General features: G+C 42.4%; 1 protein-coding gene and 1 non-coding gene across 8 annotated transcripts in view; one reads left to right on the top strand and one right to left on the bottom strand.

Moving 5' to 3' along the window:
• Nucleotides 1-27,192, top strand: part of LOC126426899 (zinc finger protein 664-like) — a 290,556-nt gene that overhangs the window by 67,799 nt on the left and 195,565 nt on the right. The window contains exons 6-7 of one of the 7 annotated variants that reach the window (XM_050088998.1): nucleotides 9,590-9,743; nucleotides 9,858-10,282. The exons of 5 other annotated variants lie outside the window; for them this stretch is intronic. In XM_050088998.1, the coding sequence (XP_049944955.1) occupies nucleotides 9,590-9,743; nucleotides 9,858-10,282 (579 nt within the window). Of the gene's footprint in view, nucleotides 1-9,589; nucleotides 10,283-27,192 lie in introns of all 7 variants that reach the window. One more of the 7 variants, XM_050088996.1, reaches the window with a different exon arrangement.
• On the bottom strand, nucleotides 10,852-10,926 carry Trnal-caa (transfer RNA leucine (anticodon CAA)). The gene has a single exon. It is a non-coding gene; the product is annotated as a tRNA-Leu (tRNA).

The following is a 27,192-nucleotide window of genomic DNA, read 5'->3' as shown; positions in this document are numbered from 1 at the left end:
TAACGAAGCGCGCTGCTCTCTGTTGTATCTTCTCTATCTCTTCTATCAACCCTATCTGGTACGGATCCCACACTGCTGAGCAGTATTCGAGCAGTTGGCGAACAAGCATACTGTAACCAGCTTCATTTGTTTTCGGATTGCATTTCCTTACGATTCTTCCAATGAATCTCAGTCTGGCATCTGCTTTACCGACGATCAACTTTATATGATCATTCCATTTTAAATCACTCCTAATGCGTACTCCCAGATAATTTATGGCATTAACTGCTTCCAGTTGCTGACCTGCTATATTGTAGCTAAATGATAAGGGATCTATCTTTCTATGTATTCACAGCACATTACACTTGTCTACATTGAGATTCAATTGCCATTCCCTGCACCATGCATCAATTCGCTGCAGATCCTCCTGCATTTCAGTACAATTTTCCATTGTTTCAACCTCTCGATATACCACAGCATCATACGCAAAAAGCCTCAGTGAACTTCCGATGTCATCCACGAGGTCATTTATGTATATTGTGAATAGCAGCAGTCCTACGACATTCACCTGAAATCACTCTTACTCCGGAAGACTTCTCTCCATTGAGAATGACGTACTGTGTTCTGTTATCTAGGAATTCTTCAATCCAATCACACAATTGGTCTGATAGTCCATATGCTCTTACTTTGTTCATTAAATGACTGTGGGGAACTGTATTGAACGCCTTGCGGAAGAGAAGAAACACGGCATCTACCTGGGAACCCGTGTCTATGGCCCTCTGAATCTCGTGGACGAATAGTGCGAGCTGGGTTTCACAGGATCGTCTTTTTCGAAACACATGTTGTTTTCATTTGTGTGAAAAAAGAAGCAAAATCAAAGCAGTGAATGGTCCAAGCTCAAGATGTGCAACATAAAGAGATCTGCAGGGATCACTGCATCACTGTTGTGTGGTCGCGATGTCGGAATGCGAAGGGGGAGATCCATGTTCCAATTTCCCTCGTGCCTCCTATTTTTTTTTCTTCCCTTCACAATTACGAACTGCCGATCGAGTCATTGATGTGTCTGTTCATTGTATTCAAATTTGTGTCTGTTTTGTGATGTAATGTCTGTCTGCAACAGCTAGGGATAAGGAAGACAACCTCAGACGTATGTACCTCCTACGTGTTCTACACAAATATCACGTTATGACTTTTGTGTTCCATTTTGGAAGTTTTGACTGCTGAAGTTCTTTATTGTAACATAGTACACACTCGTTTACTTGCAGTTTTAATTTCTGTGAGAGGTCGCTATTCATCACACTTACTCGCAGCGATAATGTATTCTTACCACATGATTTATATTCTATAATCAGTGTATAATGTGACAATAAACAACAGAAGGAAAGCAGACACGTCAATGACCACATGGAAAGTTCATAATTTCATGAAAAAAAAAAATGAAGCACAAGGAGATCTGAACATGGATCTCCTGCTTTGCAGTCCAACACCGTGAACAAAAGACGACGGTGCAATGATTCCTGCAGTTCTCTTGGTGTTGCACAGCTTGAGCTCGGACTGTTCACTGTTTCTGTTTTGCTTCTTTTTTCACAGTTCAGTGCACCTTTTTTCATGCTTGATCTGTGTTCAGTTTTTGATGCGCTATTCACTGGGCCATTTTAGAGGGGACGTCTTGGGGGGGGGGGGGGGGGGGGGGGAGTTCCCCTTGCGAGTGAGTGCTTAATATTCTGCACATACAATTTGCTGTGAAAAAGCTGTGTGTGAGGTGGGTGCAGTGATTGCTCACAGTAAATGAAAAGTGCATTGGGCACAGCATTTCAACACAATATTTGACAATGTTTAATTATAATCTGCAAGACTTGTGGCACTGGTTTGTGACGGTTGTTGAAACCTGGAGCCATCATTACACAACAGAGTCAAAATGGCAGTCAAAAAAATGGACGAAGTCTGATGAAAGTGCACTGAAGAAGGCAAATACTATTTTGTCAACTGGTAAGGTGATGGTCACTTGCTCATATATTACTTGGAAAAAAGGCAGAACCGTGCCTGGACCCTGTTATGCTTCATTGTAGATTTGTTTGAAACTTTCATTGCTAAAAAAAAATTAAGGTTGGCACACAGAAAAGTGCTCTTTCGCCAGGATAATGCACCGTATCAAACATCAGTGATATCAATGGCAAAAGTGCATGAATAGGGCTTTAAATTGGTTTACACCCTATTCAACAGACTTAGCACCCAGTGACTTCTTCGTGTTCCCTAACTTGAAGCTTTGGCCTGCTTGGGCAAAATTTTTCCTCAAATGAGTGAGTGATACTTGTAGTCAATGAGTATTTGACAGAACCTGTTTTTCCAAATGGGACGAAAAAGCTGGAGGATCACTGGGCCAAGTATATGTCCCTCAAAGGAGACTTTGTTGAGAAGTAAGGCGAGTTGCTTATGGAATGAACATTTTTCCCCCCTTGCTTTTTTTATCAGACTTATCAAATCAACCTCGTAAGGAAAGGGGAGGCTAAGTTGGCCAGTGGCTTAGTGGGGTCATGTGCACTAGGAGAGGAAGCCTGTTCACAGATCAGTGGCTGGGGTGTGTGTGTGTGTGTGTGTGTGTGTGTGTGTGTGTGTGTGTGTGTGTGTGTTTGCTTCTTTTTTCACAGTTCAGTGCACCTTCTTCCTTTTTTCATGCTTGATCTGTGTTCAGTTTTTGATGCGCTATCCACTGGGCCATTTTAGGGGGGATGTCTTGGGGGGGGTGTGAACAGCAGGTGAGGTTTTGAGACTTGCTTCACCAGTAGTGTCCAACTGTGGGAACCACACTTAGCCAAGCAATACCAGGGCAAACTACAAAGCAGCCTTCCTTCTGTAGCTCGCAACATGGAGCAAAATAGCTCGTAATAAATTCCCTAACTTTCATACGAAGCAGTCGCCACATGTCCACCCTTCACCCCTTTCACAGATATGGTTACTTGCATTGTTTACAAAAGATTGTCATCCACTTCCCAAAAAGGTGGCTTTCCTTGTGAGTGACTTAAGACTATTGGAGGGTGCAGTATTACATACTAAATTGTTCATCAGTAAACCAGGCTGTTTTCTTCACATTGCAAAAAGTCAAAACCTTCAAAAAAGGAGGATAGATATTCAGTAACGTGCAGTGCCCTGTTGCTGTTAGCAAACAAATTTATGAAGCCAGTACAGCTAGTGTCGCATTCCAGTAATTTGATCCTGACCTAGAAGTGTGTCACTATTACAAAACATAACAGAAAAAAGGAGTGTCAGTGACTCTTAGACTGCAGGCCAGCAACACAGCACGGCAATGCAAAACACAACATTTGACTATATGTACTTGTCGACTCCTGTAATTGGCCACAAGGTAACGCATAGTGCAATGCAGCAGGGTACTTTGCATACGGAGTAATGCACTTTAAGGTGACTTCTCAGCTGAACGAATGAAAAAGAAAAATCAACCTAAACGACTATGCTGGGGTGGTTATTGCCCTGAAGCCAGATGTACTGTTAATTCAGGGTTTCTCGTGACATGACACTCAGGGGGTTACAGTTGCAAAAAAGGCTACAACAGGAGGGAGTGACATGACTGTGTATGCATCTCTCTTGTTAACACGAACATGGAGCCCATCTAACTTAGTTCTGGTGAGCAGATTGACCAAGAATGAAGTTTTGTTAAGATCTCAGATTCTCAAATTGAGCAGAGACTTTTGCAGCTGTCCTCTTATATTTTGTCACAATGCTCTTCAGCAGTCATCTGCCACAAACTTTCGGCATGCACTCTCATCTATTTTGCGACTTAGTGTACGAACAGTTCCAATTTCCCTGCACGCGGTATAAATCTTTGATGCGGTGCCTCTTAAAACACCAATCCCTTCGCTCCCTCGGTTACAGAAGCACCCGTCATAAAAACAACAATTTGCACGTGTTTTAATTCACTTAGCTCTCACGTAATGCACTCGTAACTGTACAGAAGAATGTTCTGACCATGACTGACGCTTGTAACAATATTGAGGACATTGTGCAGGAGCCATTCGTGGTCTAATATAACAACGCAACCTGCAGGCTCGGCTAGCATCGGCATTCGTGTCCGATCGTGCATTTGTCGCAGTGTTTCCGTATTTTTGTCCGACCCCTGTACATCCATTAAGTACAGAACTTTGCCACACTCTGTTTCATAAAATGTTTAATTTTAGCGACTAATTTAAGATATGTAATTTTTGTGGAAATTAATTTTGCACACCAAACGACATTGCAGGAGCTGTACTGAATGATTTCTGGATATCAAGGAACACGGCAGGAATGTGGGTGCTGTTGTCTGTGGCGCTGTGGATCTTGTGATTGAACTGAGCTAGTTGTGTTATGCAACATCTCAGTTTGTGGAATTGCTAATGATTTGTATAGAGTTTCTCATTTCCCTAAGGTGTCATATGTATGAGCATGAAAAATGTTTCATAGTTCTACGACAAGTCGAATCGACAATTTTTGCCTACAAAATTGATAATTCCTTGATGCCTCAGGACGAGTCCTATCCATAATCTCACCGAACCTTTTGCAGATGACAGCTTATAAAGTATCCTACTTCATTAAAACATTTAAAAAGTTGGAAACTTACATGAAAAATTAATTCTGTGGGTGATTTACTTGACCAAATGACCCAGAACACTTTGCACCGTGCCAGCAACGAACCAGAAATTGATGGATTAATAATGAAATGCTTCTTGTGATCATAGTTTATACTTGGATCAAGCATTAACAGGCTGTGGGTTCTTCTTCTGTGATGTTGTTGTTGTTGTTGTTGTTGTTGTGGTCTTCAGTCCTGAGACTGGTTTGATGCATCTCTCCATGCTACTCTATCCTGTGCAAGCTTCTTCATCTCCCAGTACCTACTGCAGCCTACATCCTTCTGAATCTGCTTAGTGTATTCATCTCTTGGTCTCCCTCTACGATTTTTACCCTCCATGCTGCCCTCCAATGCTAAATTTGTGATCCCTCGATGCCTCAGAACATGTCCTAGCAACCGATCCCTTCTTCTTGTCAAGTTGTGCCACAAACTTCTCTTCTCCCCAATTCTATTCAATACTTCCTCATTAGTTATGTGATCTACCCATCTAATCTTCAGCATTCTTCTGTAGGACCACATTTCGAAAGCTTCTATTCTCTTCTTGTCCAAACTATTTATCATCCACGTTTCACTTCCATACATGGCTACACTCCATACAAATACTTTCAGAAACGACATTCTGACTCTTAAAACAATACTCAATGTTAACAAATTTACCATCTTCAGAAACGCTTTCCTTGCCGTTGCCAGTCTACGTTTTATATCCTCTCTACTTCGACCATCATCAGTTATTTTGCTCCCCAAATAGCAAAACTCATCTATTACTATAAGTGTCTCATTTCCTAATCTAATTCCCTCAGCATCACCCGATTTAATTCGACTACATTCCATTATCCTTGTTTTGCTTTTGTTGATGTTCATCTTATATCCTCCTTTCAAGACACTGTACATTCCGTTCAACTGCTCTTCCAAGTCCTTTGCTGTCTCTGACAGAATTACAATGTCATCGACGAACCTCAAAGTTTTTATTTCTTCTCCATGGATTTTAATTCCTACTCCGAACTTTTCTTTTGTTTCCTTTACTGCTTGCTCAATATACAGATTGAATAGCATCGGGGAGAGGCTACAACCCTGTCTCACTCCCTTCCCAACCACTGCTTCCCTTTTGTGTCCCTCGACTCTCATAACTGCCATCTGGTTTCTGTACAAATTGTAAATAGCCTTTCGCTCCCTGTATTTTACCCCTGCCACCTTCAGAATTTGAAAGAGAGTATTCCAGTCAACATTGTCAAAAGCTTTCTTTAAATCTACAAATTCTAGAAATGTAGGTTTGCCTTTCCTTAGTCTTTCTTCTAAGATAAGTCGTAGGGTCAGTATCGCCTCACGTGGTCCAACATTTCTGCGGAAACCAAACTGATCTTCCCCGAGGTCAGCTTCTACCAGTTTTTCCATTCGTCTGTAAAGAATTCGCATTAGTATTTTGCAACTGTGACTTATTAAACTGATAGTTCGGTAATTTTCGCATCTTTCAACACCTGCTTTCTTTGGGATTGGAATTATTACATTCTTCTTGAAGTCTGAGGGTATTTCGCCTGTCTCATATATTTTGCTCACCAGATGGTAGAGTTTTGTCAGGACTGGCTCTCCCAAGGCTGTCAGTAGTTCTAATGGAATGTTGTCTACTCCCGGGGCCTTGTTCCGACTCAGGTCTTTCAGTGCTCTGTCAAACTCTTCACGCAGTATCATATCTCCCATTTCGTGTTCATTTACATCCTCTTCCATTTCCATAATATTGTCTTCAAGAACATCGCCCCTGAATAGACCCTCTCTATACTCCTTCCACCTTTCCGCTTTCCCTTCTTTGCTTAGAACTGGGTTTCCATCTGAGCTCTTGATATTCATACAAGTGGTTGTCTTTTTTCCAAAGGTCTATTTAATTTTCCTGTAGGCAGTATCTATCTTACCCCTCGTGAGATAAGCCTCTACATCCTTACATTTGTCCTCTAGCCATCCCTGCCATTTTGCACTTCCTGTCGATCTCATTTTTGAGACGTTTGTATTCCTTTTTGCCTGCTTCACTTACTGCATTTTTGTATTTTCTCCTTTCATGAATTCTGTGATATGCTGACACATTTTTATTGGGATTTTAATTTACATTTTGGAGCTTCAAGACTAAGTTATACATATGCCGTAGCTGTAAGTGGAGTGCCCAGCAACACAGAGGCCACAACTTGTACATCAACTGAAACAGCGCGCCCAGTGGCCTCCACCATATACCTATTTTTAAAAAAGTTAACAGCTTACTGTTGCATATTACTGTTTGGATTACATAGAATTGTTTTTATAACAATGAAAATAATCAATTATTGATCATATAATGTAAATGGATAGATAAAAAATCTACTCATCAAGCGGTGGCGGGGGAACACAACACACAAAAGGATTTAACTTGTACAAGCTTTTGGAGCCAGTGGCTCCTTCTTCTGGCAGAAGAGTTGAAGGGGAAGAAGAGGTAGACTTACTGGGTGCTTTTCCTGTCCGGTAAGTCTACCCTGACCCTGGGTTCTGGGTGACTTTTCTGAACTGCACTCCTTTCCCTAAACCTCTCCAGTCCTTTTCCTTCACCCCTCTTTCTTCCCCTTCAACTGTTCTGCCAGAAGAAGGAGTCTCTGGCTCTGAAAGCTTGTAGAAGTTAAATCCTTTTGTGTGTGTGTTCCCCTACCACCGCTTGGTAAGTAGATTTTTATATCTATCTATTTACATTGTAGAACTGCTTTTGTTATTCTACACCAATTTCCTATCATTTGCTAGATCGTAAAGTACTCCTTTTTTTTCTCTTAACAATCAGTGTTTTTTGTGACAAAGTAGTATTACTATTGTTTAGTTTTAAATTTGTTATATCAGATTTCATTTTCTCGAATATTAAAAATTACTTCATTAATATCAGGTTTTAATAGTTGCCCACATCAGTTTATTTAGCATTGATTGGATTATGAAGTTAATTTTGTTTTCATATTACTTTTAGAAATTATTAAAAATTTGAAATTTAACTTAGGTAAGCAATAGATTGCCCCACACATCCATATTTTATTTTTGTCATTGCTACATTCAAGACTGCAGTGAAGATAAAATTTTGTGAAGAATAATCAAAGTTGAAAAATATCTATGTAAAATCAAATGGCAATGCAGAGGTTGAGGAAATAAATTACATACTAGGTGGTCGATTGATTGTGACAGGGCCAAATATCTCACGAAATAAGTGTCAAACGAAAAAACTACAAAGAACAAAACTTCTCTAGCTTGAAGGGGGAAACCAGATGGTGCTATGGTTGGCCCGCTAGATGGTGCTGCCATAGGTCAAACGGATATCAACTGCATTTTTAAAAATAGGAACCCCCATTTTTTATTCCATATTCGTGTAGTACATAAAGAAATATGAATGTTTTAGTTGGACCACTTTTTTTGCTTTGTGGTAGATGGCACTGTAATAGTCAAAAACATATGGCTCACAATTTTAGATGAACAGCTGGTAACAGGTAGGTTTTTTAAATTAAAATACAAAATATAGGTACATTTGAACATTTTATTTCAGTTGTTCCGATGTGATACATGTACCTTTGTGAGCTTGTCATTTCTGAGAACGCATGCTGTTACAGCGTGATTACCTGTAAATACTACATTAATGCAATAAATGCTGAAAATGAAGTCCGTCAACCTCAATGCGTTTGGCAATAAGTGTAACGACATTCCTCTCAACAGCGAGTAGTTCGCCTTCCGTATTGTTAAATAAATAAATAAATCTTCGCACGTGCATTGACAATGCGCTGACGCATGTTGTCAGGCGTTGTCGGTGGATCACGATAGCAAATATCCTTCAACTTTCAGCATACAAATAAACATAAATTGCACCATTTAGATTGCCATCGATAAAATGGGGCCAATTATCCTTCTTCCCATAATGCCGCACTGTACATTAACGCCCCAAGGTCGCGGATGTTCCACTTGTCGCAGCCATCGTGGATTTTCCGTTGCCCAGTTGTGCATATTATGCCAGTTTACGTTAGCACTGTTGGTGAATGACGCTTCATTGCTAAATAGAACGCGTGCAAAAAATTTGTCATCGTCCCGTAATTTCTCTTGTGCCCAGTGGCAGAACTGTACACGACATTCAAAGTCATCGCCATGCAATTCCTGGTGCATAGAAAAATGGTATGGGTGCAATCGATGTTGATGTAGCATTCTCAACACCGATGTTTTTGAGATTCCCGATTCTTATGCAGTTTGTCTGCTACTGATGTGCGGATTAACCGCGACAGCAGTTAAAACGCGTACTTGGGCATCAGCATTTGTTGCAGGTCGTGGTTGACATTTCACATGTGGCTGAACACTTCCCGTTTCCTTAAATAATGTAACTATCCGGAGACTTGGGTGATGTTGTCCAGGATACCGAGCAGCATACATAGCACACGCCCGTTGGCCATTTTGATCACAATAGCCATACATCAACACGATATCGACCTTTTCCGCAGTTGGTAAACGGTCCATTTTAACATGGGTAATTTGTCACGAAGCAAATTCCGTCTGCACTGGCGGAATGTTACGTGATACCACGTACTTATACATTTGTGACTATTGCAGCGCCATCTATCATAAAGCGAAAAAAGTGGTACAACTAAAACATTCATATTTTTTTACATACTACACAAATATGTAATAAAAAATGGGGGTTCCTATTTTAAAAAATGCAATTGATATCCGTTTGACGTGTGGCAGCGCCATCTAGCGAACCAACCATAGCGCCATCTGGTTTCCCCCTTCAAGTTAGACGAGTTTCGTTCTTTGTAGTTTTTTTGTTGGATGCTTATTTCGTGAGATATTTGGCCCAGTCACTATCAATGGACCACCCTGTATGTGAAATATATGTATCAGGTTTTATATTGGTGTTGTTTATTATGTTATGCAATACTGCTGAACATTGGCAGTTACATTAATATGAATATGAAATGTGTTATCATTACCAGATGTTTTAATGCTGTCTCTTCAATTCTTCAGGTTTATCCCACAAGGCCAGGATGGTTGCACTACTGGAAAATGTGCCACCATATGCACCACAACTGACGAAATACCGTTTAGTGGCAGTAATCGCAGTGGCAGCTGGAAAGAATGTGACAGAAATGAAAGGAATACACACCTACTCTCAGGACAGGTAGTGGATTCGGAGAGGCATAATACCCATAAAGACAGCTATTCTACTACAAGTACTGTGTTAAGTGACGGGTTCTGCAAGGACACCTCTGACGCAAATTCGAACTGCTACCAGGTAAACGACAGTTGCGAGAGGCTCTCCCCCTCGACGAACGACAGTGTCGCCGGGCAGCCGTCGCTTTCGCCCGACGAACGGGACGTCTTCACGTGCGACGTCTGCCGGGAAGTGTTTGTCGACAAGAGGATCTTGAGGACCCACGTGCAACAGCACCTGCTGAAATGCGGCATCTGCCACAAGACCTGCCGTGACGCCAGCGGCCTCGAGGTGCACTACCGGACGCACACGGGCGAGCGGCCCTACTGCTGTGACACCTGCGGCCAGACGTTCTCGCGCAGCGATCAGCTGAGGCTGCACTCGCTGCAGCACACGGGTGAGCGTCCCTACCGCTGCGATATCTGCGGTAAAACGTTCTTGCGCAGCGATAACCTCAGGCAGCACTCGCTGCGGCACACGGGTGAGCAGCCCTACCGCTGCGATATCTGCGGCAAGGCGTTCTCGCGCAGCAATAATCTGAGGCAGCACTCGCTGCAGCACACGGGTGAGCGGCCTCACGAGTGCGGCGTCTGCCACAAGCGGTTCACCAACGGCAGCAATCTGGCGCAGCACTTGCGCATCCACACGGGTGAGCGGCCCTACCGCTGCGACTATTGCAGTAGGTCATTCACACAGAGCAGGAACCTGAAGGTACACCTCCGTATGCACACGGGTGAGCGGCCGTACTGCTGCGACACCTGCGGAAAGTCATTTACGCGAAGTAGAAGTGTGAAAGTACACCACCGCCCGCACACGGGTGAGTGGCTGTACGCGTGCAACGCGTGTGGCAAGGCGTTCGTCAGTGGCGATACCTCGCAAAAACCTGGGCGCGTCCCAATGTGAGAGGAGTCCTGAAACTGCACTGTCTTCGAGAAGCGCTTTGCACGGAGGACGAGTCTGAATCGTCATTTGTGCCTCCGTACTATCAGAAATACCACCAGAGATTCCAGAATGAGATTTTCACTCTGCAGCGGAGTGTGCGCTGATATGAAACTTCCTGGCAGATTAAAACTGTGTGCCAGGCCGAGACTCGAACTCGGGACCTTTGCCTTTTGCGGGCAAGTGCTCTACCAACTGAGCTACCCAAGCACGACTCACGGCCCATCCTCACAGATTTACTTCTACCAGTACCTCGTCTCCTACCTTCCTACACCACGGGGCGTGAGTCATGCTTGGGTAGCTCAGTGGTAAAGCACTTGCCCGCGAAAGGCAAAGGTCCCGAGTTTGAGTCTCGGTCTGGCACACAGTTTTAATCTGCCAGGAAGTTTCACCACCAGAGATATCATACCGACAGAGTGAAGATGAGTTTTATAAACTTGCCGTGCATCTTACAATTTCACACTGAAACGTCCCCATTCTAATTATTACTGCTGTAAGAGGAATTCCATTATAAAGTCAAATCACACCAAATTAATTATTTACAGCAGCTTCAGGTAGAATGTGAAGCTTATTTGCAGGTTTAATTTTTTTTAGAACATAATGTGTCACATTCTTATCAAAAGTACGTAACTTGTGTGGTTCAAATGGCTCTGAGCTCTATGGGACTTAACTGCTGAGGTCGTCAGCCCCCTAGAACTTAGAACTACTTAAACCTAACTAACCTAAGGACATCACACACATCCATCCCGAGGCAGGATTCGAACCTGCGACCGTAGTGGTCGCACGGTTCCAAACTGTAGCGCCTAGAACTGCTCGGCCACTCCGGCCGGCTAACTTGTATGTTCAGTCCTCTTGTAATATTAGTGGTCTCATCTGCTTACTACTGAAAACAAAAGTAAAGAGTACTGTCTATTTTGAGTATTACAGCATCTAATTTTGTGTTGTATAACTGGATAATTGTTAAATAAAACTCAAATAGCACTTTAAAATTCACTTCCACATTTATTGCTTTAAACTTCCACAAAACCCTATTCACATAGTGTTCTGTCGTAACTACCTGAACTGAACTGCCAGTACTTTTACTGGCCTGCAGTGTACCCTGGTGGCAGGTACGTAGTTTACTCGTTTGGCAGAGGCAACCACCTAAGCGTAAATATTGTTTTAATTCATTATTGACTGTAAAATTTTTATTTATTTACAGTTAAATCGTCATGTAAATAGCAAACATGCACCCAGCAAACAGAACACAGTATGTTGTTCTCAATGGAGAGATGTCTACAGATGTTAAAGTAACCTCTGGCGCACCACAGGGGAGTGTTATGGGACCATTGCTTTTGACAATATGTATAAATGACCTAGTAGATAGTGTCGGAAGTTCCGTGCGGCTTTTCACGGATGATGCTGTAGTATACAGAGAAGCTGCAGCATTAGAAAATTGCAGTGAAATGCAGGAAGATCTGCTGCGGATAGGCACTTGGTGCATGGAGTGGCAACTGACCCTTAACAAAGACAAATGTAATGTATTGCGAATACATAGAAAGAAGTATCCTTTATTGTAAGATTATACGATAGCGGAACAAACACTGGTTGCAGTTACTTCTGTAAAATATCTGGGAGTATGCGTACGTAACGATTTGAAGTGGAATGATCATATAAAATTAATTGTCGGTAAGGCGGGTGCCAGGTTGAGATTCATTGGGAGAGTCCTTAGAAAATGTAGTCCATCAACGAAGGAGGTGGCTTACAAAACACTTGTTCGGCCTATACTTGAGTATTGCTCATCAGTGTGGGATCCGTACCGTGTCGGGTTGACAGAGGAGATAGAGAAGGTCCAAAGAAAAGGGGGACGTTTCGTCACAGGGTTATTTGGTAACCGTGATAGCGTTACGGAGATGTTTAACAAACTCGAGTGGCAGACTCTGCAAGAGAGGCGCTCTGCATTGCAGTGTAACTTGCTGTCCAAGTTTCGAGAGGGTGCGTTTCTGGATGAGGTATCGAATATATTGCTTCCCCCTACCTATACCTCCCCAGGAGATCACGAATGTAAAATTAGAGAGATTCGAGCGTGCACGGAGGCTTTCCGGCAGTCGTTCTTCCCGCTAAGTGGCTTGCGGAGTATAAATGTAGATGTAGATGTGGTGCCCATGACAAAGTATAAATTCAACTTCTGTACTTAAATTTAATACATGTTCCTTCTTTTAAATAAAAATTTACACCATAAGTGTTCTTAACGATTAATTTTACAAAATGTTCATTCTAAACATAATTAAATTATAATTTTTCTTCCCACCAATTGTAGTGGTTTCTTATTACAATTCATATTATTTTATATCAAGTTTTTATTTACTATTTTTACTGAAAATGGTAAATATGGCATCTGTCTACATTACAAACAATTTTGCTAAATTTTGTTATAGATTGCATTAAAGTAATTTCGATATTTGCATTTGTTTATGTATGGGAACTGATCAGGGTTGGGTGACATCCAAAATCTGTGTATTGTGTACAACAGTACCTCCATCAAAGGTCAGTTACATTACAACACCGTGAGCCCCTGGGCAGGGCTCTTGTCATCGTGTACATTGATTGGTTGGTTCTGCTAACATAGTTCAAACTCTGGAAGTAAAATGCTCCAGCAAACCACAGTGGCTAGAGTGATGTAGTTTTCTGTGGAAACTGTGGTAAGGTGTTATGGCTAACAAATGCGACTTGGCTCAGTTGCCTCCTTACAGAGACAGGGTGAGGACTACGTTTCACATACAGTGTTCCTTGGTGACATTCCAAGATTTGAGATGCAGCACTTAATTGGGGAGTGATATGCATTCTACTTTTGCCTTAAAAAATGCTGAGAGTTTATGACTGACACTAGATGATACATGAGGACCAAGGAAATGTCAATGACAACAAGCCCTTTGGGTATCCATCAACATCCAAAATTCACAAAAATTTGGAGAAACTGCAAAAAGTTTTAAACAGAGATCAATGCCTGAGTGTAAGAATGATAGCGGAGAACTATAGTATGCTGAAATAAAACATTTATCACATTTTGAGAGATGAAATAGGGATGTGAAAGGTGTGCAGGTAGAGGGTCTCAAATAACTGACCGATGAACAGAAGGAAGTCCATGTGCGGAAGTGCCGATTAAATCATTGGAATTCTGTGGAAGTAACAATAATTTTTTGGGTGGAGTTAGGACAGGTGACAAGACATGGGTTTTTGAGTGACAAAGCAGTGAGTGGCGCTCGATATATCACCTCACCCGAAGAAGGCACACACGAGCAAATCTGGTGCGAAGCTGGTGCTCATTGTCGTTTTTGACACCAAAGGTATGATTCACAGGGAATTTCTGCCTTGAGGACAAAAGTTAATGGCCAGTTTCATACTCAGATCCTCGCCCGATTGTGGGATAGGGTAAAAAGCTCAGGTGAGAGACATCACAAACAACAGGATTTAGCACCGCGGCAATGCACCGAGCAACACTGCCCTTGTTGTACAAGAGTTTCTGATCAGGAACGGACTGCCTCAGGCACTGTACCACTGTGGTGTGCATACTGTAAGACCTTCGGTACACACACCATCAGATTATTTGATTTGCCGCTCTAACGAAGTAGGCGAGTGTCAGCAATATGTCTCATGGTCTTATCGTGGCGTGTTTATCTTCTGCGTTAGGTCAGACGATACAAATGCCACTTGCACGCTTAGAGTAGCAGATTGACGGTGACCAACTTCAAACAGAACTTGATTAATTTTTACTCACATTTATTAAAATAATAATAAGGTATCGATATTACGTAACTTGATTCTGGATGCAGTTTACAATTGACAATCTTAAGTTCCTTTGGTCTTGGTACGTTAATCTTATTCTCACATATCTCTGATACTTGACAAAGTGTGTATACATTTATCTTCATGGCTATGTACAGGAATGTGGTAATCTTATTAGGCGCAGACTGAAACTCGACTATAGACTGGTACAGACTACTGCAAACTGACTGATCGGAGGTCTGTACACTCGTTATAATACCTCGAGCGTTCAGGTATCACTGCGAGAGTGTGATCCGCGAGGAGAAAAGGTTCTGCGTCAGCAGCAATCTCACTGGCTGCGTTACATATTAATACGCGGATCGGCAGAAGCAGAATTTGGTCCGTCTCTAAGACAGCGCCATCTCGTAGTGCGGAGATGGACGAGCGCTGCGCCTGTGCTGTTGTGCTTAGCAGGGCGCGCTCTAGTGGGAAAGTTGTGTACGCGCTGACTACGCGGAACTATGTACACAACAACCACCCTGACTTCTTTTTGTTTCAGAGAATGAAAGACAAGGTTGAAGGTGCATCCTCACGAGATATCGGGGGGGGGGGGGGGGGGGGGGGGGTAAAAAGAGGCTTCGATGACCAGTCTTCCAGTCTTAAGGACGTTCCCAGTGATACTGTCCAGGGAGCCTGTGTGGACTGGACGAAACTGTTACAGTGATGCATAGATAAGATATTTTTCATTAAAAAAGCAATAAACTTCTTTAAAAACATTATTCTCGAACCTTTTGGGACATAACCTGTAAACCTGCTGTGCATCTTATGACAGCTTTGCATCAAGTGAGCACTTTGACAAGGTTACGGCCACTGTGCATGTTGCTGTGGAATGCTTGGCAGCCAGTTGGTCCCCATCATGGAATTCAGTAGACTTGCACAATCGTCAACATGAAAACCAACTTTCTCTATACCAGAGTCAGTGTATGCAGGGGTCCATAGCTGCTGTGAATTCTGTGAGGAAACTAATTTTCCATTGTCGGCTGTTGTTTTATTTTGAAAATAAACTGTTATTTCATAATGTAGTAGTTAGCTATTTTTGCCTGCTTGTGCATTATCAAATTACACCACAGTAGATATTACACATATATAGCCTGCTGTATTCCACACATCAATGCTGCGAATGCAACATGTGATGAATTCAGTGTATATGAAAAAACAAACCCATATGTGGGCTTTGTCACTGCACCAGCATACGTAACACGTTAAGATATGTTGACACGCATCCCATTTCATTTGAAGATGCTGACTGCTGAATGTGTCCCTCCACTTTAATGGTACGTTGTATGAAACTTCCTGGCAGATTAAAACTGTGTGCCAGGCCGAGACTCGAACTCGGGACCTTTGCCTTTTGCGGTCAAGTGCTCTACCAACTGAGCTACCCAAGCATGACTCACGCCCCGTCCTCACACCTTTACTTCTGCCAGTACCTATAGTCACGACACACTCTGCTGCGAAAGTTGTTGCCGTGTGAGAACTGGTGCGACACTAACGCTTCAAGTGGTGCGAAAGCGCAGTCCCATGCATCGTCAGGGTAATATTTGTTTTTCATCCTTTTTCTATGTGATGTGCGAAATATCTATTTTATTATGTTGCCTCCAAGTCTTTGTGTAATATAGGCAGCCGTGACCTATTGCAAATTAAATGTAAAAAAAATTCAAATCTTACTAATTCAGTGACATAAGCTACAACTTACACATGAAGAAATACTGGGTGTACATAAAGTCCGGGAACACTTTCATTCATTTATCGCACAATAACCCAACATTGTACAGATATCATACATATGTCATATTGAAGAGAAACCCTAAAAGGTTTCTCATGTATACTGCCACAGCGTAGTTCAGTAATTTGCCAATAGTCAGCGCTAGTCGCAAACTTGGTGAGTTCAGGTGTGGAGCGAGCTTTATGTGTGTTGTTCGGCAAAAACAAGTGTTCTACATTTGTTCAACGGATGTTTAGAACCAAGTGCAGTAAGAAGCCGCCAACAAGGAAGGCCATTTACCACTGTCACAACAAATTTTAATTTCTTGTAAAACCTTAACATACGTAGGATAACCTGACATATCCATTCCATTAAATGAAAGAGACATCGACAAATAAAGGGCATCTACCACTATTGGCAAATGTAAATATAAGTTATGTACATTTAAGAACACTACGTCTCCATCCCATGTCAATATACAATGTGGGGACAATTGTGTAGGTACATGGTGAAAGACTCCTGAGTATGGTAAAGTTAAAATTTATTAAAAAATGAAACAGCAATAACAACAGAATCGAAGACCAACTATAAGCTTTGGCAAAGACATTAGTTACGAATGCACAATAAAGTGTAGACAAGTGACCATAAAACATCATTCACTTTTTTGTACGTGATTTTGTTTCACTCTCTCGTATGTTGAAGTTTTGTTAAGATGTACTGCTCGGAGTATGATGAGCTATGGGTGCTTTGTATCATAGGTGTTTCTGAAGAAGAGAAGACTTAATAACAGTATTAAGTAATTTTATTAAAGTGTAACAGAACCAAGTTAAGAAGAGTACCTTCATATTTTATATCATCTTGAGAGGCACTTGTGTTCCCTGGAGTTGGCTGCCTGCATCTACAGTTGAAGTGGAGGAAAAGAAGTCCACGGTCATATTTTGTAAAATTAACAGAAGGAGAAGCTTTCAAAAGACAAGTAGTATAATTAAAATGTAAGGCATCCTTGAGCAGCTCTGCTCAGACCTCGGGACCACCTCTTGTCGCGACACTACCACCAATCCCCAAACTTTGTGCCTATCTTTGGGGCCAACAAAGATGCTGTAACTTACCAACCAAAAGCGTTGGTATGATGTTGATAGATACAATAACACACACAAACACACACACAAATTTCAAGCTTTCGCAACCCATGGTTGCTTCATCAGGAAAGAGGGAAGGAGAGGGAAAGACGAAAGGATGTGGATTTTAAGGGAGAGGGTAAGGAGTCATTCCAATCCCGGGAGTGGAAAGACTTACCTTAGGGGGGAAAAAAGGGCAGGTATACACTCGCGCACACACACATATCCATCTGCACATATATACACACAGGCAGACATATGTAAAGGCAAAGAGTTTTGGCAGAGATGTCAGTCAAGGCGGAAGTACAGAGGCAAAGATGTTGAATGACAGGTGAGGTATGAGCGGCGGCAACTTGAAATTAGCGGAGGTTGAGGCCTGGTAGGTAACAGGAAGAGAGGATATATTGATCTCTGGAGTTCTGATAGGTTGGTGTCAGTGGGAAGTATCCAAATAACCCGGACGGTGTAACACTGTGCACATATATATATATATATATATATATATATATATATATATATATATATAAAAAATAGAGGGAAACATTCCACGTAGGAAAAATATATCTAAAAACAAAGATGATGTGACTTACCAAATGAAAGTGCTGGCAGGTCGACAGACACACAAACATACACACAAAATTCAAGCTTTCGCAACAAACTGTTGCCTCATCAGGAAAGAGGGAAGGAGAGGGAAAGACGAAAGGATGTGGGTTTTAAGGGAGAGGGTAAGGAGTCATTCCAATCTCGGGAGCGGAAAGACTTACCTTAGGGGGAAAAAAGGACGGGTATACACTCGCACACACACATATACAGACACAAGCAGACATATTTGAAGTCTTCAAATATATATATTAATAAAAGCAAAGACCTTGTAAGGACACAACTCACAGATACCAACTCTTCCTCATAGACATTGTCTATGGGCCTCAAGAGAGATAGTCGATACTACACCTGAGCCAGTGGTGCCATACAGAACTGTTAATTCAACGGCACCTCTGCTCACCATCGTTCTGACATGCTGGCAGTCTGATTCCGACACCTGCTGCCAGCACAAAAGAACTGTGGCTGCAGTGAGACTGCCCAACGCCAGTCCCCGGCTTTGCTGAGGACACCCTCCCTGACTCCCACCCAGTGGTGGGTAATTTCCAAGAATGATTGCCTATCGAAGTTGGAGATTTCCAAACGATATGTATCGAACGTACGATAGTAAATCGATTATAGAAGTCTCGTGGCGTGCGTTATGTTTCGATTTGTCACTACAGCAACCACAAAAGAAGCACTTGTAAATTCAAAGGAGACGACTTACCTTACTCGTCGTCGGTGTTATCGTCTCGTAACAGTCCGTGTGATGTATAAGGTACAGGGGTAATTCCTTTTTTCCCCGTAGCCGGGGTAAACTCTTCCAATATCGCGCAGGAATATCGGCAAAGTGTCACGTGCGTCGACATTTTCCTGCAAACGCAAGTTGTGGAAGTACAGGTACTGGAAGAAGTACATCTCGTCCCTCTGTACTTTTTATGGTAGACTTGACAGACATCCACAGCCGTTCTATATTCTGGGTGTGGACACTGGCGTCATTCGAAGAGACGAACTCCAAAGAGTGGCTCACGAATTTGTGGTCGAACCCTTCAGCTTTCAGTGTGTGGCAGGACTTTTGTTCCAGATAGTATGAAGTGTTTTATGAGACTCACTAAAGTCGCCTTGTCTCAGGACAATACCCTCACAACGAAACACTTGCAGGACACACTTTCTATCCCACCGAAAACCCAAATATGATCTACTTCACTTTTAGAAGGTCGTCCTCTCTGGGTCTTTCGTCTAGCAATATGACATTTGTCTACTTCTACTATTTTATTTGGTCCACCAATTGGCACATTGTCATTTGTCACTATCACGTAACACACTTCTCGGCAAAACCCAAAATAGTCACATACGGTATTTGCCGATAAGCCAGTTTCTGTGGCTTGCAACGTATAATCTCGAATCCAGCACGACATTACGCTCATCTGAATCAATGATTTGGAGGACTCGAACCACGTATGTTTACTGATGCTGGTTCGCTTTCCGCAAAGTCCGCAATGAAATTGCAACGGAATCTGTGCCCACACTTCTCTTATGAAGTTTTACAGACTTCGCAGCACCGCAGTCAACACAGTCCCTGCTTTCCTCGACCGGCAGAAGTCCATATTTGCGGCAAAAATTCAAACATTTGTATATCCTGGATGTGCACGGAATTAGAGTTTTGCATGTCAGACAATCTGCAGAAGAAATGTGAGAAGAGGCACACATTACACTCGCTATCAATAGAAAACCTTGTGGATTTCCCAATCAAATTACGAATCATTATGGCGGGAATGTAATGTGCACGAACTGAAGAAACAACGGAAAACTGATAAAAATGACGATCAGAAATAATTGATCATAAGACGCGTCACGAAACTTCCATAATCGATTTACTATCGTACGTTCGATATGTATCATTTGGAGCCCTCCGACTTCAATAGGCAATCATTCTTGGAAATTACCCAGTGGTGCACAGCTTAATTGCAAAGGAGTTTACCATTGCTGCAGTGGGAGAACACCCTCACAGCTAGCTGATAGCACAGAGGCTTCCGTAAACGGGCAACCCCGTTTGTCAAATGAGGCCTCGTCTAGCCGGAGAATCGTCAAATGAGCCAGTACCCACACAAAGTTTGTCAGTTTAACCTCACTTTGGAACAGGCACTGTTCACGTTTGTGAATATTTTGACAGAAGTGAGAATGGCCACAAATGCAGACAAAGCAGTCCTGGGATTGATTTTCACACTGTGTTTAAAGAAGAAGAGGAAAACAAGACGATGGTCCAGGGAATGAGTTAAAGTGAGATAGTGATTTACCGATGAATATCTACTAAAAGAAATATTACTCTTAGAACCCGATGATTACATCAAATTTCTTCGAATGGAGAATGAAACTTTTAAAAACCCGTGTAAAAGAGGAAATTTGTCTGTCAAATTCGCTCTTACTTAGTCACAGATTTGTCAAAGAAGCGGTATTGTAATAAAAAATATGTAATTAAAAGGAAAAATTAAAGGAATTGATTGATAATTCTGCACGTACGAAATTGTGCTATTGTTCACTCACTTTACCTTGCATTCCCTTTTCTATGTCCATCACTGTATACATTTTAATTATATTTGTTGTCTTTTGAAAGTTTCTCCTTCTGTTAATTTTACAAAATATGACTGTGGACTTCTTTTCCTCCACTTCAATTGTAGATGCAGGCAGCCAACTCCAGGGAACACAAGTGCCTCTCAAGATGATATAAAATATGAAGGTACTCTTCTTAACTTGGTTCTGTTACACTTTAATAAAATTACTTAATACTGTTATTAAGTCTTCTCTTCTTCAGAAACACCTATGATACAAAACACCCATAGCTCATCATACTCGGAGCAGTACATCTTAACAAGACTTCTACATACGAGAGAGTGAAACAAAATCACGTACAAAAAAGTGAATGATGTTTTATGGTCACTTGTCTACACTTTATTGTGCATTCGTAACCAATGTCTTTGCCGAAGCTTATAGTTGGTCTTCGATTCTGTTGTTATTGCCATTTCATTTTGTAATAAATTTTAACTTTACCATACTCAGGGGTCTTTCACCATGTACCTACACAATTGTCCCCACATTGTATATTGACATGGGATGGAGACGTAGTGTTCTTAAATGTACATAACTTATATTTACATTTGCCAATAGTGGTAGGTGTCTCTTTTATTTAATGGAATGGATATGTCAGCTTATCCTATGTATGTTAAGGTTCTACAAGAAATTAAAATTTGTTGTGACAGTGGTAAATAGGCTTCCTTGTTGGTGGCTTGTTACTGTACTTGGTTCTAAACGTCCGTTGAACAAATGTAGAACACTTGTTTTTGCCGAACAACACACAGAAAGCTCGCTCCACGCATGAACTCACCAAGTTTGCGACTAGCGCTGACTATCGGCAAATTACCGAACTAATGTGGCGGTATACATGAAACACCTTTTAGGGTTTCTCTTCAGTATGACATATGTATGATATCTGTACAATGTTGGGTTCTTGTGCAATAAATGAATGAAAGTGTTCCCAGACTTTATGTACACCCGGTATTTCTTCATGTGTAAGTTGTAGCTTATGTCACTGAATTAGTAAGATTTGATTTTTTTTACATTTAATTTGCAATAGAACACGGCTGCCGATATTACACAAAGACTTGGAGGCAACATTATAAAATAGATATTTCGCACATCACATAGAAAAAGGATGAAAAATAAATATTACCCTGACGATGCATGGGACTGCGCTTTCGCACCACTTGAAGCGTTAGTGTCGCACCAGTTGTCGCACGGCAACAAATTTCACAGCAGAGTGTGTCGTGACTATAGGCTGCGCTGATACTGCATTTTCGTTTACTATCACTGAGCGATTCTAGTAGACAATGTAAAGCACAGTTCGGCAACATCGCAAGTAGGGTCAAGGGTCCAGGTTTGACATTACCACACACAGGACCAGCTCGATGCAATTTAGAATTTTTGAGCTTCTTTTTGAATACCAGTTGATTTGACAACAGCTTATTATAAACAATGCGAAATGTTTGCAGAATGAGATTTTCAGTCTGCAGCGGAGTGTGCGCTGATATGAAACTTCCTGGCAGATTAAAACTGTGTGCCCGACCGAGACTCGAACTTGGGACCTTTGCCTTTGGCGGGCAAGTGCTCTACCAACTGAGATACCCAAGCACGACTTCCAAGGAAGGTAGGAGGCGAGGTACTGGCAGAAGTAAAGCTGTGAGGACGGGGCGTGAGTCGAGCTTGGGTAGCTCACTTGGTAGAGCACTTGCCCGCGAAAGGCAAAGGTTCCGAGTTCGAGTCTCGGTCCAGCACACAGTTTTAATCTGCCAGGAAGTTTCAATGTGAAATGTGCTGTTCACTGCATTATTTATTTGTTCTTTTGTGGAGTCATAATTTTGAGAAAAGATCTGTGTCGAGGAAGCGGAATTTCATAGTTTTTTTCTTTGAGAAACACGTAATCGGTTTCTCATATTTAAATTAAACATTACAGGAAACTTAGCTTGTTGAGAGGTAAGGTTAAATATGATATTTTGATTTCTTAAAAGTTAAATATGGTACAATCCAAAAACATATCGCTCAGCTTCTACCGCCATTGTTGTTGTAGTTGTGGTCCTCAGTCTGAAGATTGGTTTGACGCAGCTCTTCATGCTACTCTATCCTGTGAAAGTTTCTTCATCTCTGAGTAACTATTGCATCTGAGTAACTTCTGAATCTGCTTACTGTATTCATCTCTCGGTCTCCCTTTACAATTTTTACCTCCTACGCTTCCCTGCAATGCTAAGTCGGAAGTCCCTTGTTGTCTCAGAATGTGTCCTACCAACTGATCCCCTCTTTGGTCAAATTGTGCCACAAATTTCGTCCGTCCCCAGTTCAGTTCGGTACCTTAACATTAGCTACGTGATCTTATCTTCAACATTCTTCTGTAGCACCACATTTTGAAAGCTTCTATTCTCTTTTTGTCTAAACTGTTTAGTAACAGACCCATACTTACTCTCAGTTCCCTTTTACGGCCATGCTTGAGCACGTAAGTAGAGACATGTTTTGGCCACTTTCAAAAATGTACAAAAAAATGGTTCAAATGGCTCTGAGCACTATGCGACTTAACTTCTGAGCTCATCAGTCGCCTAGAACTTAGAATTAATTAAACCTAACTAACCTAAGGACATCACACACATCCACGCCCGAGGCAGGATTCTAACCTGCGACCGTAGCGGTCACGCGGTTCCAGACTGAAGCGCCTTTTACCGCACGGCCACACTGGCCAGCAAAAATGTACATGTATCACCTATACTGCAGAACTGGTCCACATTCTAACTAGGCTGAGACTTAGTTAAATAATTCTGGTATTCTGTACATCATGACTGTGTAATGGTACTTGAATTACGTAACCATTACGGCACCTCAACTCAACCTCTCGATACCAGCAATATTCTACTGTGTTTCTGTAAAGTAGGTGACATATTTCTGAGACAACATACAGATTTGATTTCATTAATGCAGAGGTATTTTGATACATCAATATGTTTATATTGCGATGATATTATTCTTATGTGTATTCTTGCTTTTGTCAATATGATCTTTGACGTACTTGTAACTGTGATTTTTGGGCGCGTAAGCGGTTAGCAGTTAGTTAGAGAGTCGGACCTTGAGAAAGTCAAGTCTTGGAAGTCATGTTGGAAAGACGCATACTGTAGCCAGTTCATAAAAATGTGAACTTTAACAGTGAGGCAGATGTTTTCAAGTATGTTTTGTATTGTGAAGTGATGTTTTGTGTGTTACGTTATATTGCAACAAAAGCAATAAAAAGGAAGTGTAACTTAAATTTGGAGTGCTGATTACTTTTTTTACATCACCTTTGTCCTGCAAAAGTGTAATCTTCAAGAATAGTTTGTGAAGCGCATCTATAAAACTTTTGAATATAGCAGAATAAAACCTAGGCCTCTTTGCATCTGAGCTTGGAATCATCACCACCTAGATTTTCGACGATTGAGTCATGATTTTACAACGAGACCAGCGTGGGAAACACGAAAAGATGAATGCCTAGTTTATTCATTATTACATGAAATGACTTTATTAACTGTGCCACATAATATAACTTTGTTGTTGCCCGAAAATGCAGTATTTAGCAGGGTGAGCAACACCACAATTATTATTAAATTTTGACCTTTGTTGTGGTAGGGTTGTTAGAACTGGAACCAATTAATAGTCTCACCTGAGCATCTAGATTTACCCTGACCACCCTGAGCACTATGGCCAACGACTTAAGACTGGTATAAACCCATCCACCGATAGCAGTGTCACCTGGTAAGGAATGTCTGCTAGTCAGACACATGCACAGTGCATGTACACTACTGGCCATTAAAATTGCTACACCACGAAGATGACGTGCTACAGACGCGAAATTTAACCGACAGGAAGAAGATGCTGTGATATGCAAATGATTATCTTTTCACAGCATTCACACAAGGTTGGCGCCGGTGGCGACACCTACAACGTGCTGACATGAGGAAAGTTTCCAACCAATTTCTCAGACATAATCAACACCTGACCGGCGTTGCCTGGTGAAACATTGTTGTGATGCCTCGTGTGAGGAGGAGAAATGTGTACCATCACGTTTCCGACTTTGATAAAGGTGGGATTGTAGCCTATCGCGATTGCGGTTTATCGTATCGCGACATTGCTGCTCGCGTTGGTCGAGATCCAATGACTGTTAGCAGAATATGGAATCAGTGGGTTCAGGAGGGTAATACAGAACGCCGTGCTGGATCCCAACGGCCTCGTATCATTAGCAGTCTAGATGACAGGCATCTTATCTGCACGGCTGTAACGGATCGTGCAGCCACGTCTCGATCCCTGAGTCAACAGATGGGGACGTTTGCAAGACGACATCCATCTGCTCCAACAGTTCGACGACGATTCCAGCAGCAAGGACTATCAGCTCGGAGACCGTGGCTGCAGTTATCCTTGACACTGCATCACAGACAGCAGTGCCTGCGATGCTGTACTCAATGATGAACCTGGATGCACGAATGGCAAAACGTCATTTTTTCGGATGAATCCAAGTTGTGTTTCAGCAGCAAGGTGGTCGCATCTGTGTTTGGCGACATCGCGGAGAATGCACATTGGAAGCGTGTATCCGTCATCGCCATACTGGCATATCTCCCAGCGTGATGGTATGGGGTGCCATTGTTTACACGTCTCGGTCACCTCTTTTTTACATTGACGGCACTTTGAGCAGTGGACGTTACATTTCAGGTGTGTTACGACCCGTGGCTCTACCCTTCATTCGATCCCTGCGAAACCCTACATTTGAGCAGGATAATGCACGTTGCAGGTCCTGTACGGGCCTTTCTGGGTACAGAAAATCTTCGACTGCTGCCCTGGCCAGCACATTCTCCAGATCTCTCACCAACTGAAAACGTCTCATCAGTGATGGCCGAGCAACTGGCTCGTGACAGAACGCCAGTCACTACTCTTGATGAACTGTGGTATCGTGTTGAAGCTGCACCGGCATCTGTACCTGTACACGCCATCCAAGATCTGTTTGACTCAATGCCCAGGCATATCAAGGTCGTTATTACGGCCAGAGGTGGTTGTTCTGGGTACTGATTTCTCACGATCTATGTACCCGAATTGTGCGAAAATGTAATCACATGTCAGTTCTAGTATAATATATTTGTCCAATAAATACCCGTTTATCATCTGCATTTCTTGTTGGTGTAGCAATTTTAATGGCCATTAGTGTAGTTTCAGTGAGCGTGCTGTGCAGGTGTAGAATGGGGAAGGCGCATGATCTATCTGAGTTTGACTGAGGGCAGTTTGTGAAGGCCTAGAGGCTCGGCACGAACATTTCAGAAACTGTACGACTTGTCAGGTGTTCAAGGAGAGCAGTGGTGAGTGGTTACAACACATGGCGAAACCAAGGTGAAACCACGTCCAGTTGTCACAGGATTTGGCGGCTACCTCTCATTACAGATGTCGGACGTCGTAGGCTGGACAGCCTGGTGAAACAGGACAGGTGATGAACTGTGGTGAAAGCAATATCAAACTTTAAGGGTGGTCAGAGTACAAATGTGTCTGAACACACAGCACACCAAACACTCATGATGCTGGGCCTACGCAGCCAATGGCCCGTGTATGTGCCACTGTTAACATCACGACAGCAACTACAACTGAAATGGGAAAGCGACCGTCAGCAGTGGATGTAGGCACATTGACAGAGTATTGCACTCTCTGATGAATCCCAATATCTTCTTCATCATACCGATGGGAGGGAGTAAATCCTTCTTCTACCAGGGGAACAGCTCCTGGGCACCTGTACTGCAGGATGGAGACAAGCTGGTGGCAGCGCTGTTATGCTGGGGAACATTCACGTGGAAATCTTTGAGTCCAGTGGAGCCCATGCAAGGCACCGTGACAACACCCCTCCATGACAATCATGTTTCCTGACGGCAGGCCGGCCACGGTGGCCGAGCGCTTCTAGGCGTTTCAGTCCAGAACCGTGCGACTGCTACGGTCGCAGGTTCGAATCCTGCCTCGGCCACGGATGTCCTTAGCTTAGTTACATTTAAGTAGTTCTAGGGGACTGACGACCTCAGATGTTAAGTCCCATGGTGCTCAGAGCCTGACAGCAGTGGCATTTTTCAGCAAGATAACGCGCCATGTCATAAGGCCAGGAGTGTAATGGAGTGATTCGAGGAAAACAATGGCGAGTTCCTATTTATGTGTTGCCCCCCACCCGCCCTGTTCCCAGATCTGAAGAAAAACGGAGACACCTGGGATGTGATTGAACATGCTGTCAGAGCTCATTGGCCCCCTCTCCGGAATTTACGGGAATTAGGTGACTTGTTTGTACAGATGCGGTGTCAATTGCCTCCAGCAACCTTCCAAGGCCTCATTGGTTTTATGCCACGACGCATCATCGCTGTTATCCGTGGTAAAGGTGGTCGTACCGGCTATTAGGTAGGTTGCCATAATGTCCTGACTGATGAGTGTATATATCCTCGAAACGTAGTAAAAACATGCAATAGTAACTATGAAAATATAACATTTTTAACGCAAGGTCTACTAGTCAAGATCAAGAAACTTCAGTATTTCCCCAGCGAAGTCAAGGGCCCTCAAATGTTCAATATTTACTGAGAATAACACTCTCACTACCGGTAATATAATGTCAAATCTTCAATATATTTTAATGAGACTCACACATGCATCCACGTCTCTCTCTCTCTGAGAGAGAGAGAGAGAGAGAGGCACTGCG

The sequence above is a fragment of the Schistocerca serialis genome, chromosome 11 (assembly GCF_023864345.2).
Source record: "Schistocerca serialis cubense isolate TAMUIC-IGC-003099 chromosome 11, iqSchSeri2.2, whole genome shotgun sequence".
NCBI lineage: Eukaryota > Metazoa > Arthropoda > Insecta > Orthoptera > Acrididae > Schistocerca > Schistocerca serialis.
The sequence above is the reverse complement of the archived record's forward strand: the minus strand, read 5'-3'. Positions and strand labels throughout refer to the sequence as shown.